Here is a 19,714-nt window from a genome sequence, read left to right as displayed (position 1 = left end):
TAAAATGACAAATGTAAACTCAAATAGCGACAGTGAACTACAAATAAAAAATGACAATACGCGAATAAACCCATAGCAACAGGAGTACTAAGATACAAAACCAAAACGCTATTAATTTGCCCACCAACCTATTAGAAACAATTTGCCTTGGACTTTTTTTTTTTACGTACACTACTGGCCATTAAAATTGCCACACCAAGAAGAAATGCAGATGATAAACGGGTATTCATTGGACAAATGTATTATACTAGAACTGACATGTGATTACATTTTCACGCAATCTGGGTGCATAGATCCTGAGGAACCAGTACCCAGAACAACCACCTCTGGCCGTAATAACGGCCTTGATACGCCTCGGCATTGGGTCAAACAGGATGGCGTGTACAGGTACAGCTGCCCATACACCTTCAACACGACACCACGGTTCATCAAGAGTAGTGACTGGCGTATTCTGACAAGCCAGTTGCTCGGCCACCATTGACCAGATGTTTTCGATTGGTGAGAGATCTGAAGCATGTGCTGGCCAGGGCAAAAGTCGAACGTTTTCTGTATCCAGAAAGGCCCATACAGGACCTGCAACATTCGGTCGTGCATTATCCTGCTGAAATGTAGGGTTTCACAGGGATCGAATGAAGGGTTGAGCCACGGGCCGTAACACATCTGAAATGTAACGTCCACTGTTCAAAGTGCCGTCAATGCGAACACGAGGTGACCGAGACGTGTAACCAATGGCACCCCATATCATTACCCCGGGTGATTTTCCAGTATAGCGATGACGAATACATGCTTCCAACGTGCATTCACCGGATGCGACCATCATGATGCTGTAAACAGAACCTGGATTCATCCGAAAAAATGATGTTTTGCCATTCGTGCCCCCAAGTTCGTCGTTGAGTACACCATGGCAGACGCGCCTGTCTGTGATGCAGCGTCAGTGGCAACCTCAGCCATGGTCTGATAGTCCATGCTGCTGCAAACGTCGTCGAACTGTTCGTGCAGATGGTCGTTGTCTTTCAAACGTCCCCATCTGTTGACTCATGGATCGAGACGTGGCTGCACGATCCGCTACAGCCATGCGGATAAGATGCCTGTCATCTCGACTGCTAGTGATACGAGACCGTTGGGATCCAGCACGGCGTTCCGTATTACCCTCCTGAATCCACCGATTCCATATTCTGCTAACAGTCATTGGATCTCGACCAATGCGAGCAGCAATGTCGCTATACGATAAACCGCGATAGGCTACAATCCGACCTTTATCAAAGTCGGAAACGTAATAGTACGCGTTTCTCCTCCTTACACGAGGCATCACAACAACGTTTCACCGGGCAATGCCGGTTAACTGCTGTTTGTGTATGAGAAATCGGTTGGAAACTTTCCTCATCACAGCACGTTGTAGGTGTCGCCACCGGTGCCAACCTTGTGTGAGTGCTCTGAAAAGCTAATCATTTGCATATCACAGCATCTTCTTCCTGTCGGTTAAATTTCGCGTCTGTAGCACGTCATCTTCGTGGTGTAGCAATTTTAATGGCCAGTAGTGTAGAACAAACCATTAATGCAACTTTCTCGTCAGAACAGTGACTCTGGCGAAGGTGCATGGTGATCGTGAAGAAGCTCGATGTTTTCCAGGAAAAACCTAGTCTGATTTGTCGGTGGTTGACAAGTGTGTTAATTATTTGCTCGTGGCAAAAGGAAGAAACAGTCTCGCTTACGCACGTACCGAGCACAAGGGCCTGACACACCAAGAAATCTCGCAACATGAGATTGGTAGTCAACAAATCTGCCATCCATCAAGAGCAGTCTCGAACGAGCGATACGCAACAGTGACCGACATCTGATACTGTCGCTTTGCCGTGGGAACGAGTCTATCGTGGGAAAAACGAGAGCTGGGCGTGAGAAATGCCGCGGATAAGAGAAGATAAAGAGAAAGAATGAGAGGCACTCGCGGAAGGTGAGAGGAAGGGAGAGAGAGAGGTGCGACTGCCCCGCATATCGCGTATCTAATCTCGAGAGGCTCCGACAGTTTTCGATATCAGCGCACGTCACGGCAGGCCGCGAAAGCGCAGCGCCATTGCCATGGCAGTCCCCGTGGTCGTCGCTTCTCTGTGCGTCGCGTGTTTCATCTGTCTGACCGGTAAGACCTGCCGTGCCGAGCCGCTACACAGCCATGCGTTTACATTTAACTAGCGCTGATTGGCAAATATGGGCCACGGGTTGCTGTGGCATTTGCTGAGCGTCAACAACACAGAGCCCTGTGCAACGGAACGCGCGCTGTGCAATCATGTAAACATACCTATTTTTATCTCTTTTTTTTAAAAAATATACGTGAGTTGTTCTGGTACATTTTGTCTGTGGCCAAAGATTACAGTGCAGTTTCAAACCGTTAATCACGTGTAAGGACAGTTGTGCAATGAATGTCCAATAATCACACCAGTGCACTTTTCAGGCCTTTTTTTACTCATTTCAGGCAACGCCTATTTGACCAGGTACAATTATGTGATACTACGAGACAAACAGGATATTTGTCAGTATTCCTCAATAAATTCTGAACGTAATGAATTACATAAAAGCAAATTACATGAAGTTCATCGTACAGTTATGTAAAACAATGAGTATAAAAATACGTTTTTCCAACAATAAAAATGAAATAAGACAAAACTTTTAATAAACAACCTAATTATGTATGTATACAGAGACATACAAAATTATATATACCGGGCGATCAAAAAGTCAGTATAAATTTGAAAACTTAATTAACCACGGAATAATGTAGATAGAGAGGTAAAAATTGACACACATGCTTGGAATGAAATGGGGTTTTATTAGAACAAAAAAAAAAAAAAAACGAAGTTCACAAAATGTCCGATAGATGGCGCTGGACAGAAGGTAACTGCTACCGTGACGGATGAGAGGTACGCCGATATGTTACAGAATCGCATCATCCCCAGCCTGGCTGATAAACACCTGCCGTACGATGTTTATGTAGGATGGCGCTCCACCCCATACTGCTAGACGCGTGAAAGATCTCTTGCGTGCGTCGTTTGCTGATGATCGTGTGCTCAGCCGCCACTTTCGTCATGCTTGGCCTCCCAGGTCCCCAGACCTCAGTCCGTGCAATTGTTGGCTTTGGGGTTACCTGAAGTCGCAAGTGTATCGTAATCGACCGACATATCTAGGGATGCTGAAAGACAACATCCGACGCCAATGCTTCACCATAACTCCGGACATGCTTTACAGTGCTGCTCACAACATTATTCCTCGACTACAGCTATTGTTGAGGAATGATGGTGGACATATTAAGCATTTCCTGTAAAGAATATCACCTTTGCTTTGTCTTACTTTGTTATGCTAATTATTGCTATTCTGATTAGATGAAGCGCCATCTGTCGGACAGTTTTAGAACTTTTGTATTTTTTTGGTTCTAATAAAACCCCATGTCATTCCAGGCATGTGTGTCAATTTATACCTCTCTATCTACATTATTCCGTGATTTATTCAGTTTTCAAATTTATACTGACTTTTTGATCACCCTGTAAGTACAGCTCATAAAGTTTTGAAATTCCCACTTCACAGACACAAATTAAGTGGTAAGTACAAGGTGTTTGGAAACTACTCTTTCAAATTATTACAGGAGGGAGAGAACATAAGAATAAATATATTTAGTTAATGCATGTACATTAAGTGATCAAAAGTATCAGGACACCTGGCTGAAGATGGCTGAAGTTCGTGGCGTCCTCCATCGGTAATGCTGGAATTCAATATGGTGTTGGACCACCCTTAGCCTTGATGACAGCTTCCACTCTCGCAGGCATTCGTTCGTTCAATCCGGTGCTGAATGGTTTCTTGGGGAATGGAAGCCCATTCTGCACGGAATGCTACAATGAGGAGAGGTATCGATGTCGATTACTGAGGCCTGGCACGAGGTCAGCGTTTCAAAACATCCCAAAGGAAGTCTATAGGATTCAGGTCAGGACTCTGTGAAGAACAATCGATTACAGGGATGTTATTGTCGTATAACCACTCCGCCATAGGCTGTGCATTATGAACAGGTGCTCGATCGTGTTGAAAGATGCAATCGCCATCCCCGAATTGCTCTTTAACAGTGGGAAGCAAGAAGGTGCTTATAACATCATTATAGGCCTGTGCTGTGATAGTGCCACGGAAAATAATAAGGGGTGCAAGCTCCCTCCATGATAAACACGACCACACCATAACACCACAGCCTCTGAATTTTACTGTTGACACTACACACACAGCCAGATGACGTTCATCGGGCATTCGCCATACCCACACCCTGCCATCGGATCGCCACATTGTGTACCGTGATTCGTCACTCCACACAATGTTTTTCCACTGTTCAATCGTCCATCAAGCGAGGCGTCGTTTGGCATTTAGCGGCGTGATGTGTGGCTTATGAGCAGCCGCTCCACCAAAAAATCCAAGTTTCCTGACCTCCCGCCTAACTGTCATAGTACTTGCAGTGGATCCTGATGCAGTTAGGAATTCATGTGTGATGGTCTGGATAGACGTCTGTCTATTACACATTACGACCTTCTTCAACTGTCAGTGGTCTTTGTCAGTCAACAGACGAGGTCGGCCTGTACGCTTTTGTGCTGCACGTGTCCCTTCACGTTTCCACTTCACTATCACATCGGAAACAGTGGGCAGAGGGATGTTTGGGAGTGTGGAAATCTCGCGTACAGACGTATGACACAAGTGACACAAAATCACCTGACCACGTTCGAAGTTCGTGAGTTCCGCGGAGCGCCCCAGTCTGCTCTCTCACGATGTCTAATGACTACAGAGGTCTCTGACATGGAGTACCTGGCAGTAGGTGGCATCACAATGCACCTAATATGAAAGACGTATGTTTTTGGGGTGTCCGGATACGTTTGATCACATAGTGTAAGTTCCCTGATGGCAATTTCTGATGCTAGGGGCGATTTACACAGGAGATACTTTATCTTTTTAATTACAGCGGTGGTATTCACGGGAACTTCGCCAATGCGTGACCCTTGTCCTGCATGCATGCAGTGCACTGTCGGACTTGGTTCAAATGGCTCTGAGCACTATGCGACTTAACTGCTGAGGTCATCAGTCGCCTACAACTTAGAACTAATTAAACCTAACTAACCTAAGGACATCACACACACCCATGCCCGAGGCAGGATTCGAACCTGCGACCGTAGCGGTCACGCGGTTCCAAACTGAAGCGCTAGAACCGCAAGGCGACACCGGCCGGCCACTGTCGGACTATTGATTGTCACGTCCATTCAAAGATTCCTGGCATGTCCGCAGTGGTATCAACAGCGACGGCAGTTCTAGCGACGATTTCATCTTCTGTTTCCACTATGGTTTCGTACACCAGCTGCTTCGTATGCCCGCAGTATAAAAAGAAGACCGAGAGGTTAAGTAACGTGGTTGCCTAGGGCACAGGGGCATCTCGGTCATTCTATCGATTTCCGAAGATGGGTCTCAGATAGTACTTCCACATCAGTGCTGAAATGTGCTAGCGTCCCATGATGCTGGAAACACATCCTACGTGTGATATTTAGGGATATGCCCAACCAGTACAACCAACCACCTCTACACAGAACAGTTTTAAACGTCAGTACACATTCCTACTCAGCGACCCCAACACAACAGCTTACCTCAGCACCACTAACAAAATGCTCCCTCACTTTTCAAGTTAACTTCAGAGACTGTATGTTTCTTGACGAATTATATTTATTTTGATGTTCTCTACCTCCTGCATTAATTCGAACGAATAGTTTTGGAACAACCCGCATACCTGATAACTAAACTATTCATTGAACTAAGACCTACTCTCAGACACAAATAAACGTGCACTGTAATTATTCTTCGGTGATTGTATTTATTACATTCTGTTAATGTATGTCCAGTTTCCCCTTCAATGAGAATAACACTACAGTTTGGAGAGAATTTCGTTTTTTTTTTCAGTGCACATGAGACCTGTTTTTAATAGTAAAGATTTCTTTTCTCGTTTGCTCACAAAAGAGAAACAAAGGACAGGGTGGAATCTGTTGTTGTATCACACATACCATGTTCTTTGCTGTTAAGCTTGAAGTCCACGTATATTGTCTATTATATCTTTGCTTTGCTGGCGAATGTGTAATGATAACCACTTTTCGGTAGTAGCAGGAAATAGGCGCTGCGCATTCCCTTTCTGCTCGAGATCTCTAAATATATTGCGTGCCAATGAATTTACAGGAGTGCTGGTGAGCCACTAAGAACAACATAGTGAGCGCATTATTACAGCAAAAATAGAGACAAAGCCAGTATCCACCTCAGTGGTACAAGTTAATGTGCCTACTACCACCCCAAATTAAAAAAAGGGATTTCAAGAATGTGTGATGAGGGAAAAGGAATTATTCACTTCGGGAGACCGGAATTCGATATTAGGGGAAGGCAGTAAAGGAAAAACAGCAAGAGAAAGTGGTCTGGGGGAGAGAAATGAAGGGGGAAGCAGCCTGGTAGAATTTTCCACAAAGCATAATTTAATGACTGCTGACGCTTAGCTCAAGAATCGTGAAAGATTGTTGTTGAATACGTCGAAGAGACACGGAGACGTCGGAAGGTTTCAGGTATATTATACAGCTATAACTTCGAATTCAGGTTTCAAAAGCAAAACATTTGCAGGAGCACGTAAAGTGCCCTCCGCCACACACCGTCGAGTGGCTTGCGGAGTATAAATGTAGATGTAGATGTAGATGTAGCGGATGTGGACTCTGACCATTGGTTATGAACTGCAAATTAAAACTGTATATATTGAAGAAATTTTGAAAACTAGGGAGATGGCATTTGGATATGATAAAAGAACCAGAGATGGCCGAGAGTTGTAAAGGGAGCGTTGAGCAATGACTGCATGAAACATAGGAAGGGAATGCAGCAAGAGACGGCAGCAGTGGAACAAACAAGCCAAAGGCAACGTCCAGTAGAAATTCTTCGATAACACATAAAATTGAAGAAAGGAGCACGTGAGGCAGGAAAAGTGTAATTCACACAATGGGGTTGACAGAACGTATGAAATGTCAAAGCAGAAATGTGTAGAGAAAAACTTCCAAGCTGTGGCAGCATGTATGACTATGGGAAAGATAGCTGCCGAGTACAGGAAAATTAAAGAGATCTTTGGGAAAAAGAAAAGCACATGTGTGAATATTAAGAGTTCAGGTAGTAAGCGAACACTAAGTAAAGAACAAAAGGGTGGAAGGTGCTAGGAATGCGATAAGGAAACAAATTTGAAGATAATATTATGGAAAGGAAAGAGAAAGTAGACGAGGATGAGGTGAGAGATATGACACAGCGAAAAGAACTTTACGGTGCAGTGGAATACTTCTTAACAGAAACAAGGCCCTCGAAGCAGACGGCATTCCCTCAGCATTACTGAGACCCTTGCGAGAGCATACCACGACGAAACTATTTAACTGGTATGCAAGATTTATGAGACCAAATACTCTCAGGCTTTAATAAGAATGTAATAATTTCAGTTCGAAAGAAGATAGGTGCTGAAAAGTGTGAACGTTACACAATTGTCAGTAAAAATAATGGTTCCGAAATACTGACATAAATTATTGACGTGAGAATGGGAAAACAGATGAAAATCGGCCTCGCGGAAGATCAACTTGGGTTCCCGAGAAACGTAGGTACACGAGCGGCAAAACTGACTCTACGACTTACCTCAGAAGATGTGGAGAAGAAAGGTAAACCGACGTTCGCAACTTTTGTAGACTCAGAGAAAGATTCAGATGTTGACTGGAACGCAACTTCGAAATTCTGCAGTTGGCAAGGGTAAAATACAACAAGCGAAAGGTTATTTATGACTTACAGAAGTCAGACTGCAGTTGTACGAGTCTAAGAACGTGAAAGGGAAGCGGTTATTTAGAAGAGAGTGATGCAGGCTTGTAGTCTATTGCCAGTGTTACTCAAACTGTAAACTGAGCAAGGTGTAAAGGAAAACGAGGACAAATTTCGAAAGGAAATGAAGCTCAACGACAAGAAATAAAAATTGACTAGGTGAGAGTAGAGAACGCGCTCTGAGTGTTCCGAACGAAGTCAATCATGTATGTAGACAACTCATCCATCCGAGGAATCGAAAACCTCGACACTGATACTGGCAAAGATCGGTCCAAGACTTTCGAGAATTTCTTAATTTTAAGTTTCAAGTCGGATAACAAATGACAAAAATTATTTTTTTCGTGTTGTACAGTTAAAAATTAACACTTCCCGGTTTTTTTTCCTTTACTTGTATTATTAACCTTGCTTCTTGCATAATCCTATGATCCTAGGTCAACAAGAAGTCCCCTACAATTTTTGGTGAGTGAATTAGCGAGTATCAAAATATATGACATAAATAGCCGTTTCTTTTGATTGCTCTGACTTAGAATCTTCAGTTCCTTACAACACCAAGGGACCGTACACATTAGTATGTGTCATAAATTTCAACTTGATTCGCGTGACTGTTCCTGAGAAAAAGGGGTTTTAACAGACAGACAGACAGACAGCTAGATAAATAATGAGAAAAAAAATTTCTTCTGTCGTAATTACAAATTGACACTTTTCGGATCTTCATTTATACTGTGAAATCTTGTTTCTTTTCAAATTTCATAATTCTGGATCAACGGGAGGTGAATTTGCGAGTGTCGAAATATGTGACATGAAGGGCCGTATCTTTTGATTGCCTTGACTGAGAAGCTTAAATTTTTTAGATCGCCAAGGGACCTTAGTATGTTTGACAAATTCCAACTTGATATGTCCACTCATTCATGAGAAAAAGGATTTTTAGCAATGCGACAACAAACTGTTTCTGTGAGGGTTCCATTTTTATCTTTTGAACTATGGAACACTAAATAAATTGAAGTTTGCCGAATACACTGTAATTCTGTCACGGACGGCAAAGGAACTGAAAATCGGTTGAAATAACTGACTAGTGTATTGAAAAGAAAAAAAAGGTTAACAGGTGAACAATAATAAAAGTAAAACATTTGTAGTGGGACGTATTCGAATTAAATCACACTTAGCTGAGGGAATGAAATTAAAAGTGAGACATTGAAAACAGGAGATGAGTTCTGCTATATGGAGAGGAAAATAAATGACGGTGGTCGAAGCTGAGAGGATATAAAATGCAGATTGTCAAAAGCAAGAAATTCTTTTTTAAAAAGGTTGTTTGAGGCTATTTTTTCTAGGTCGGACAAGAAGGGAATAGAAGCTTTTGAAATGCGTTGCGGCAGGAAAATGCTGAAGACTAGGTGGACCGATTGACCAACTAATAAGGGTGTGCCGAATCGAAATGGGGTGAAAAGAAATTTAAAGTACATTGAGTAAAAGAAAAGTCCTTTGATAAGAAATGTCTTGAGGCATCAAAGAATATATTTGGTGATCGAATGAAATCCGGCGTGATTGTGTAGAGGAAGCCCAAGGCTTGGACACAGTAAGCGTGTTCAAACGGATGTATCTTGCAGTAGTTATGGAATGATGAAGCGTTGCACAGAAGCGTGGAGAACGGTATAGAAGCAGTCTTAGGAGTGAAGACCACAACAACATCAAGATTTAAAAATGTTTCAAATGGGCACTTTTCTCGAAGAAATATCAAACTTCAACTAAGTAGGCTTCAGTCTCGCGTATGATTACGAACGAGATGGAATGTTAGCTAGTTTCTGACGGCTATGTGGCACAATCAAACGAACACTCTCCCGCAGAGATGTACAAGCAATTCTACAAGGCAATGGCAACCGTTTTTATTCTGTACGGTAGCGAAGTACGAAAGCCGAGAGGGAAAGTTGTGGAGGCGAATTAAAGTTAAGGAAATACAATTCCTGTGAAGAATTAAAGGTAGAAGAGTTCTGTTAAGCATAAAACATTTGTTCTCTGTTAACACAGTTGTTGCTGGCTGAGAGCGTAGAATGGCGGGCTTGTGATCGTAAAGCCGCGTTTTTTAATCTCACTACCGTCAGCATTTACTTCCTATGTAAAAAAAGAAAAACACCATTCAGGGAGTAGGCCTCAGGTCCTTTTCGTCTGAGCGACTGTTGCCTTCAAGGCAGTACGAGGAGCAATCTGTGTCGTCGATGACTTCTGCCCCCACCCCCCCTCCCGCCCCTAGCAGATGAATCTTGATGGCGACGCTGCTTACTCTAGGATGTACCGGAAAACGAACCATGGTCCTTCCGCGCCGAAAGCAGCGACGCTGAGTATTCCGCGACAGGTTATTTAAATTCTGTATTTATTAACAAAGAGGAATATTAATTAACACATATTATATCAAAATTTCTAATTAAAAATATACTTTTTATTTTTAATTATTAGTCACATGAAAAGAAATTAAAATTTCATGCAGAGAAGAGAAATGCCTCTTTGTGAAGTCGAAAAGCTGTATGCGTCATTAATAGTGTTCAATCTCTAGAAATAAAAATAGTATTTTATTTTCTATTTGACGTTTTACATTTTTGCACCAGATTCTAATTTACCGTGAATTCTAGTATTTTCATGCAATTATTCATTAACATTAAAATATATTATTTTTATTAAAAATGTGATTCAATATTTGTTAATTAATATTTCTATTTGGTAATAAATATGGAATTTAAAAAAAAGTAAATAAATAGTAGCTGCAACTGAGCCCTCATGCAGCGACTATACGATCGGGATCACAACACTGCCGCACTAAGCACGAACTTGCAGACACAATAGTAAACTACAAATTTTTAAATACTTCGTCTGATCTTCGTCTAATCTTCAAAAGCGATTTAGGAAATTGACCTCTGAGAACTGAGCTTCAACTGATCCTAGAAAGAGGCGCATTATTTGTTAAAAATTCGAGTCACATGGTAATAAAGAATTAATACTGTTGTGCTAATTCATGTGACCGAGTGACCATATATTTACGAAACAAGTGCTAGATAAATTCGGTAGTGTGGGAATCTGCTGCCAGTCAATACTTTGAATGTATGCACATTATGAGCAACGCAGATCAGATTTGCATGTGACAGTATTAGTTGACCTCTAATGTAACTTTAATTTTTTTCAAAACAAGAAGGTTATGAAATATTTCTTTTCTGGGTTGCATTAATATTTCGTAAGCGTCAGCTATAAATTCGTCGCAACAGAGACAAATGTGACCCAGCGTTAAACAATATCTCTGCGCTTCCTTGAATTATGGACAAAGACAGCGCGAAATAATTTAGTTTTTATTCACATTTGGATTAAGCAATTTCTCTCTCTCTCAAGGAAAACATACTAAATTCTGCTCAAGCCGAAGTTTCTGAGTAAATTCGGTTTGTGTGGTTGCGTTTAAAATATCGTTACTGAATAAATAATCTACATCTCGTAACCAAATAAAATATCGGATTTCGTAGACAAATAAGATGCGTGCAGGTTCTATTAAACGGTAGATACAAGTAATGACTACTAAGACTGGAAATAACTTAGTGTCAATCCTCCGAACCACAGTAGCTTCAGCTAGCACAATTACAGTGGCCACATTTAACATTAGGTACTGCAGGATAGTAAAGGATAGGAACTGACGTAAAGAAGGTTTGCTCAATCGTTACAATAATTATTATTTCAGAAGTTACACTTACTTTCATTAGAACAAAGGGAGGCAAACTTTAGATCGGACCAGACAAGATAATGAAAGACGAGATATTGAACTACTCATTGTCGTGTAATAATATACATAGTAAAACATGTAACAAGCCAGGAGTGCTAGCTCCATACTGCATGGGGGCTTAATTTAAATAAATAAAATGCTAATATTTTTGGTAGCTGTTAGTCCGATTACGCAAGTCTCGTAAACGGCTGGCCCTGACTAGTTTTAGTACGCAATCTGACTGCATAGAATAACAACAAAGAATGAAATGAAATTTCTGTTAGCACAATTAATTAATTAAGTCCCCAGCAACTATAAAATCTACCAACCCAACAAAGCACAAGTGTAGCTGTTCTGTGTGTGGTAGTATGACTCAACGCACATCTGGCACGGTTCTTCTTCAACAAGACAAGAATTTTTAAATACCAATTATACTGACGTGATAAAAGAAAATTAGAAATACTATAATTGCGTAAGGAAAGCAGAATTACACTCTAATACAAGAACACAAGCCAGATGCTTTGTTGACTGAACCTGTAATGATGCATTATTTGAGATATAGAAATATTAAAAAGAAAAAAACAGGGAATTTGTTACCTTCATATGTATTGACGAAAAGCACTCAAATCATTACAATATCTCCATTGGAACAACATCTGCTATCTCTCCCATCAAACCACTGCATAAAACATGGAACAACACTCTCCACTACCACATCTCACTCCGACTTCACGACAAGCAGTGTCCACCACAACTTCTCGGCAAGAACTGCCTGCCGCTACCTCTCAATAATCACTGCCAGTGGAGGCGGCGGAACAATACTCTCTGGCGCGATCTCTGGCGCTGTGGCTCAGTGTAGCCACCTTTCAATACTGTATGCTTATTCTTAGACAAACGTGACATTTATTTTTTTAATATGTACTTAAAATGATTTTTAGAATGAGAACATATCTCAAATTATACAGTGGCTCTAAATTAGGCGTCAAACACTCTGATTCACTCCACATAAAGTCATTTTGCTTATTTTAAAGTAGTCACAATAGGAAACTCTGCTACTAGTACCTATGACGTTGAACATCATTATCTGTGATTTTCATTTCCCTAAGAATACCATAAAGCCAAACATAGAAGATTTCGATCCCTAAAAATTACTTGAAGTATGATAAATCGTTTATTTGCTACATGTCACAGCTGCAAATTCATTGTTTTATAGTCCGCAGCTCGTGGTCGTGCGGTGGCGTTCTCGCTTCCCACGCCCGGGTTCCCGGGTTCGATTCCCGGCGGGGTCAGGGATTTTCTCTGCCTCGTGATGACTGGGTGTTGTGTGCTGTCCTTAGGTTAGTTAGGTTTAAGTAGTTCTAAGTTCTAGGGGACTGATGACCATAGATGTTAAGTCCCATAGTGCTCAGAGCCATTAGAACCATTTCATTGCTTTATAGGGCACTTTTACCTCGACGTACCAGGAATCCATTCCGCAACGTCGCTGTAACACAATTTATTAAAACAGCGATTCACTAATACTACGAAGTGCAATAAAAAACCTAAAAAACAACTATGTTTATACCCTCTTTTCGTGTACGAAAAGTGGTGCGACATAAGAGACGTGTAACTTGTCGCCAACAACTGAATCCCCCCTTTTACCTCTTCAACGTTTCAAGCCAGGTTCATTGCAAACGTCGAATGTAAATTTTTAAGAAGCGTATGAACCGAAGGTACAAATCCGTCATACCTTTAAATGGAATCTGTTACTAGCGACGTACTGACATTCAAAATCTTTAGGGCGCTTGTGGATAAATGTTAACGCAGTCACGTGACTCTGGAGGCAATGTACGTTGCCGACAAAAATTTTGTTCTACACAACTGAATGCTGGGACTACAGATTGTCGTAGGACTGCCTGTGAAACGTTACCTGCAGCGCCTTCTCTTCGATCACGGTGCAGGCATGGATCCAGGGGACGGGAGTCATGCGTGTTATAACTCCTTCCCCCCCCCCCCCCCCTACCCGTCTCCCCAAAATTATCTCAATACAAGTGTTTATGATATCAGTTTCCAAACTTCAAACCTTTCTTTTGGAGAAGTAAACTTCTTGGAAAACGAACCAGGTCCTAGTGGTACCAGAAACAGAAAAATGAATGTAATCATGACACCGCAGAGTATGTCAAAAGGATCAGATTTCAGATATACGACTATGGATGACATAGGACGAATATGTTTACGAGGAACGTGTGGGTTTGTGTTCTGAAGACGCTGAACCATTCATTCACTGTGAAGCTGTCTTGTAATGTGGCAGTTCAACATTTCACTATCAGTTAAAATGGAATTTTTAAACCTCATTTTTCATTTGTTTTGTTTCCGTAAATTTTTCTGTTTGTAAATGTCACTAGATTCTTTTATTACTATTCGTGTGAACTACTACGGTACTTTTTTAGTAAAATGACTAATTGACAATTATGTTACCTTATTGGAGCAACATAGATTCATTTAATCTGCTGGTGTCTTTCATTGTTTATTTCTGTAATAATTTAAGAGGATGGGCCCTCTCAAGTACACTTACTGGTCCTTATTTAGGGGCCGTGGTTTTACTAACGCGAGCTTGATGACAACTTCTTAATTATTTACACGAGTTTTTATGTAAAGGGTGACAATTATTGAACCATATGACATTAGCTATGAAGTGGCACAGAGGAATAGCGAAATTCTGCATGACCAGCTGAAGTCTCAGAACATCGATGCTGTTGATGACCTCTGCATGGCAGTTTTCAGCGCAGCAATGGTTTTGGGATTATTGCTGTACACCTTGTCTTTAATACAGCCCCACAAAAAGGAGTCGCATGTGTTCATACCCGGAGAATATGGCGGTCAATGCTGATGCCCATGCCGGTGGCCTTTGGGTAGCCCAGAGCCAGAACGCGTTTCGCGAAGTGCACGTCCGGGGCGTCACTCTCCTGCTTCGATGGGGTCGAGCATCTTGTCGATATCAAGGCCACTTTGGATAATCGGAACGAAATCATCTTCCAAAACCTTCAGGTACTGAACTGTAGTCACCGTGCAATCAAAGAATATCGCAGCACACAGTCACCCGTTGAAGGCGAAGAAACTTCTCGATCGCCAAATGCGGATTCTCAGTTCCAAAAATGCGCCAATTTTGCTTATTGACGGCCGGCCGGTGAGGCCGAGTGGTTCTAGGCACTTCAGTCTGGTACCTCGCGACCGCTACGGTCGCAGGTTCGAATTCTCCCTCGGGCATGCATGTGTGTGATGTCCTTAGGTTAGTTAGGTTTAAGTAGTTCTAAGTTCTAGGGGACTGATGACCTCAGATGTTAAGTCCCATAGTGCTCAGAGCCCTTTCTTTTTTTTTTTTTTTTTTTCTTTTTTTTTTTTTTTACGAACCCATCCAAATGAAAGTGAGCTTCGTGTGCGTGGGCATCTGCATGCGCGTACTACAAATTCCCGTCATGCTCTGCGGCCAACCGTGCAGTTTGAACGTCTTAACGCAAACCAATTCAGAAGTTATGATGATACTCCCCATCGCACCCCCCTCAGATTTAGAGGTAAGATGGCCCAGTGGATAGGTCAAAAAATGAACACAGATCAAGCGTGGAAATAGTAAGAAAAAAGTAGCAAAATAGAAACAGTGAACGGTCCAAGCTCAATATGTACAACATAGAGCGAATTTTTATTAACTACGGCGTCATTGTTATGTGGTCACGATGTTGGACTGCGAAGTGGGAGGTCTCTGTTCGAATCTCCTCCGTACCCCATATATATTTGTTTCACAAAGTTATGAACTGTCCATCCGGTCAGCGATGTGTCTGTTCACTGTATTGAGATTTGTATCTGTGTCGTGGTGTAACGTCCGTTTGCACCAACGAGGTGTAAGGAAAGGACCTCCAGACGTACGTACCTTCTGTTTGTCCTACACAAGTAACATATGTTACGACTCATGCGTTACATTTTGGAAGTTTTGACTTTAGATTTCCTTTGTTGTAACATAGTTCACATCCATTCATTTGTTGTTTTCCTTTCTGGCGAGAGGTGTAAGCGGCATCTCGTCTGCTCTCACTATTCATCACTTTTACTTGGGACCGTTATATATTCTTAGCACATGACTCATATTCTATAACCAATGTATAGTACCACAGTTGCCAAGACTACAAAAGCAGGACAGACACGTCAATGACCGGACGGAAATTTCACAATTTTGTGAAAAAAGAGGGCGGCACGAAGGAGATTTGATCACGGATCTGCTGCTTTGCAACCCAACACCGTGACAACACAACCATGACGTCGTGATTTTTGCAGTTCGCTCGATGTAGAAATAACTTCGGGTGTCTCCCGGGGTAGTGTGCTTGGACCCTTGCTCTTCAGGTTGTATATTAATGACCTTGCAGACAATATTAATAGTATAGTCAGGCTTTCTGCAGATGATGCAGCTATCTATAATCAAGTACTATCTGAGATAAGCTGCATAAATATTCAGTCAGATCTTGATATTATTTCAAAATGGTCCAAAGGTTGGCAACTTGCTTTTAATGTTCAGAAATGTATAATTGTGCACTTCTCAAAACGAAAAAATATAGTATCCGATGACTATAATACGAGGTGTGTTTTTTAAGTAAGTGCCGTTTTGAAATTAAAAGAAGACGTGCTAACATATCTCAATATTTTTTTTTTTACATGAAAGCCTGTACCTTAATCTTCGTTTCTACATAATTTCCGTCAATATTGAGGCACTTGTCATAGCGTTGTACCAGTTTTTGAATACCCTCCTGATAGAAGTCTGCCACCTGACTTGTTAACCATTGCATCACCACTGTTTTGACTTCGTCATCGTCTTGAAGACGCTGATCGTCCAGGTGTTTCTTCAAGTGCAGGAACAGATGGTAGTCACTGGGCGCAAGATCGGGGCTGTACGGAGGATGATCTAGAGTTTCCCATCGAAAAGATATGATGAGATCTTTGGTCTGATTCGCCACATGCGGGCGGGCATTGTCTTGCAGCAAAACCATGCCCTTGCTCAACTTTCATGGACTGTTGCTTTGATTCTGGTGTGACGTAGGCCACCCATGTTTCATCGCCCCTAACAGTTTGGTTTAAGAAATCGTCCCCGTCGTTGTGGTACCGCCCAAGGAAAGTCAATGCACTGTCTAAACGTTTGGTTTTGTGCACATCCGTCAACATTTTCGGTGCCCAACGTACGCACATTTTTCAGTAATTCAAGTGCTCGGCCACAATGCCATACAAAACACTACGAGAAACATTAGGAAAGTCATCCCGCAAGGAGTAAATCGTAAAGCGTCTGTTTTCTCTCACCTTATTGTCCACTTCCTGCACTAAAGTTTCATTAACGACCGAAGGACGCCCACTCCTTTGTTCATCATGCACATTTGTGCCGCCATCTTTAAATGCTCTCACCCACTTTCTTACCATTCCATCACTCATAATTTTTCTCCGTAAACTGCACAGATCTCACGATGAATATCGATCGCTTTTAGGCCTTTAGCACTAAGAAACCTTGTGACAGGCCGTACTTCATAGTCGGCGGGACTCACGATTATCGGAGGTATGTTAAACACTCAGTACGCAATGTAAGCAAGGAAGGATCAGACTGTAACGGCGTCAGTGCGTAAATTAAGGTACAGGCTTTCATGTAAAACTAAAATTATTGAGATATCTTAGGACGTCTTTCTTTAATTTCAAAACGGTATTTACTTAAAAATACGCGTCGTATATATGAGCCACTGCTGGAATCGGTCAGCTCATACAAATACCTGGGTGTAACACTTTGTAGGGATATGAAATGGGATGATCACATAGATTCAGTAGTGGGTAAAGCAGATGGTAGACTTCGGTTTATTGGTAGAATGCCGGGGAAGTGCAATCAGTCTACAAAAGAGATTGCTTACAAATTACTTGTGCGAGCCATCCTAGAATATTGCTCAAGTTTGTGGGACCCGTATCAAGTAGGGCTAACAGGTGATACGGAACGTATACAGAGAAGGGCAGCACGAATGGTCACAGGTTTTTTTAGTCCATGGGAGAGTGTCACAGAGACGCTGAAGGGACTGAAATGGCAGAATCTTGAAGACAGACTGTGACGGTACCTTACATAAATATTGACATTTTTAGCGGTTGTAAACCGTAATTAAGTATTTTATGAATATAATTAGTGTAAAAGATATCGTTAATGGTCTTGAAACAACTGATATGCAGCGATAATTAAAGAGTAGCATCTTTATTTAATGTCTATGAAAATAAAAAAGGATAAATAGAGACGCGATTGTACGGCCGAGGAGGAAGGACGTATTTTGTGGTGCATACACTGTTTTGTTTCGCTATACGGAAGGCAGCCATTGAGCGGCTACACATATTTTATGTAAGTTATTCGTATTTATTGCTAAAATAAAGATGTTATTATTATCGCAAAATGAATTTCTTTGTAATAGTTGTCACCTCAAATGCTCACAGTGGCTAGTTATTTTTAATAATAATTTTTTTCAGTAATTGCGCTGCGAGAAGCTCATCTTCCGATGCAGCCTCTGGTTGGCCATTACGCGGCGAAGTATTAATTTATTTTTCAGTGTTAACAGTAACTGTAAATGCGAGAGATTTCGTTATAAGAAACTTTTTTAATTGCAACAGATAATTAATTTACGTTAAAGTTCATTTTTTTAAACTATACAGATTCCATAAGTTCAGTAAGTTTTATCTTGGCCGCTCCACGGCAACAATCGAAATTCTCTCAAGCCTTGCTTTGCAGTCAATAAATAGAAATTAACAAAATTACATTCAGTTCAGTTAACGGCAACTATATTTTAGTCATCACGTTCAAAATCTAAAGTTGGTACATGAATAACTGAGGCCCTTCAAGAACCCGTTTCACATTTACTTATGCACGTAAGTAAAAGTGATAAGAAAAGATAATATCCCTGAGAGAAAGAATCGTGCTGATAAATTAAAAATAAAAATATATAAAATTTATATGTAATTTTTTTAATATGACGTAACGAATGCCAACGACGTCACAAGTGGCGCCCAGTGAGGGTGTACGTCATAAAGTCCACTGTTTATGTACAAGACGTAAACTATCCCGGAAAAGTCTATTAACAAAGTCTCAAGAAATGGTTTTAAATGATTATTCTAGGAACATAGCAGAACCCCCTACGTAACGCTCACACTGCGATCTCGAGGATAACATAAGAATAATTACCGCACGCACACAGGCACTCAAGCAATCATTCTTGCCACGCTGCATACGTGAATGGAACGGGGAGAAACTGTAGTAACTGGTACAGTGGTACGTACCTTCTGCCACGCACCTCATGGTGATTTGCAGAGTATATGTGGATGAAGATGAAGAAGTGCACATCTTGAGCTTGGAGCTGTTCCTATTTTGCTTCTTTTTTCAAATTTCAGCAGACCTCCTTCCTCTTTTCATGCTTGTTCTGTGTACAGTTTTCGACTGGCTATCTACTGGGCCATTTTACCACTAAATCTGAAAATCTGAGAGGGTTCCGAAGGGGCGTTTCTTTTGTGAGCAGCGCTGCTTGGAGGTAGCACTCAGCGCGAGCCAGGGCGGTGCTGGAGCAACTGGTTATTCTGGTGTTTTACTGTTCCTGTCAATACGTATTGATGAAAGGAATATCACACTACTCTAACCGGGTACCGCTCTGTCGATCGGAAATGTAAAATCCCACTTTAAAATTTATTTTGTTTGTAACGGGAAACGAAGTGACGCCTACCATCGACGCTGGACCTCAAACAAAAGACGGACTTGTTTGGCTGAAATCAGCTACACGTTGCAAAAACGGAACTGCAAATATGAAAACTGACACAGGTGAAAATGTTCAGTAACTGAAGCGAAAACGTGTAAAACCGCTCGAATAGCTGGGTGCGTTAAAGCGCCACTTCCATGTCGAGTGGGCCCGGCGGATTAACAATGGTCAGTGTGCCGACGTGGTTTTTAGGTGGTTTCTCGTATAGCACTAGCTGAAGTCCGGGCTGGTACTCAAGTCCCGTCTCAGTCACACGATTCACAAACATTCACAAAAATCCAGAATGAGATTTTCACTCTGCAGCGGAGTGTGCGCTGATATGAAACTTCCTGGC

The 19,714-nt window shown here is 41.6% G+C and overlaps 1 protein-coding gene across 1 annotated transcript in view; it reads left to right on the top strand.

Annotated features, from left to right (window-relative positions):
- Positions 1-2,071: 2,071 nt before the first annotated feature.
- LOC126177126 (uncharacterized) overlaps positions 2,072-19,714 on the top strand; it is a 225,063-nt gene continuing 207,420 nt past the window's right edge. Inside the window, exon 1 of the mRNA XM_049924395.1 lies at positions 2,072-2,134. Within this exon, the coding sequence (XP_049780352.1) occupies positions 2,077-2,134 (58 nt within the window). The 5' untranslated portion in view covers positions 2,072-2,076. The remainder of the gene's footprint in view (positions 2,135-19,714) is intronic.

The sequence above is a fragment of the Schistocerca cancellata genome, chromosome 3, assembly GCF_023864275.1.
Source record: "Schistocerca cancellata isolate TAMUIC-IGC-003103 chromosome 3, iqSchCanc2.1, whole genome shotgun sequence".
In the NCBI taxonomy this organism is placed as follows: Eukaryota; Metazoa; Arthropoda; class Insecta; order Orthoptera; family Acrididae; genus Schistocerca; species Schistocerca cancellata.
Note: the sequence above shows the minus strand (reverse complement) of the source record. Positions and strands in the feature narration are given on the sequence as shown.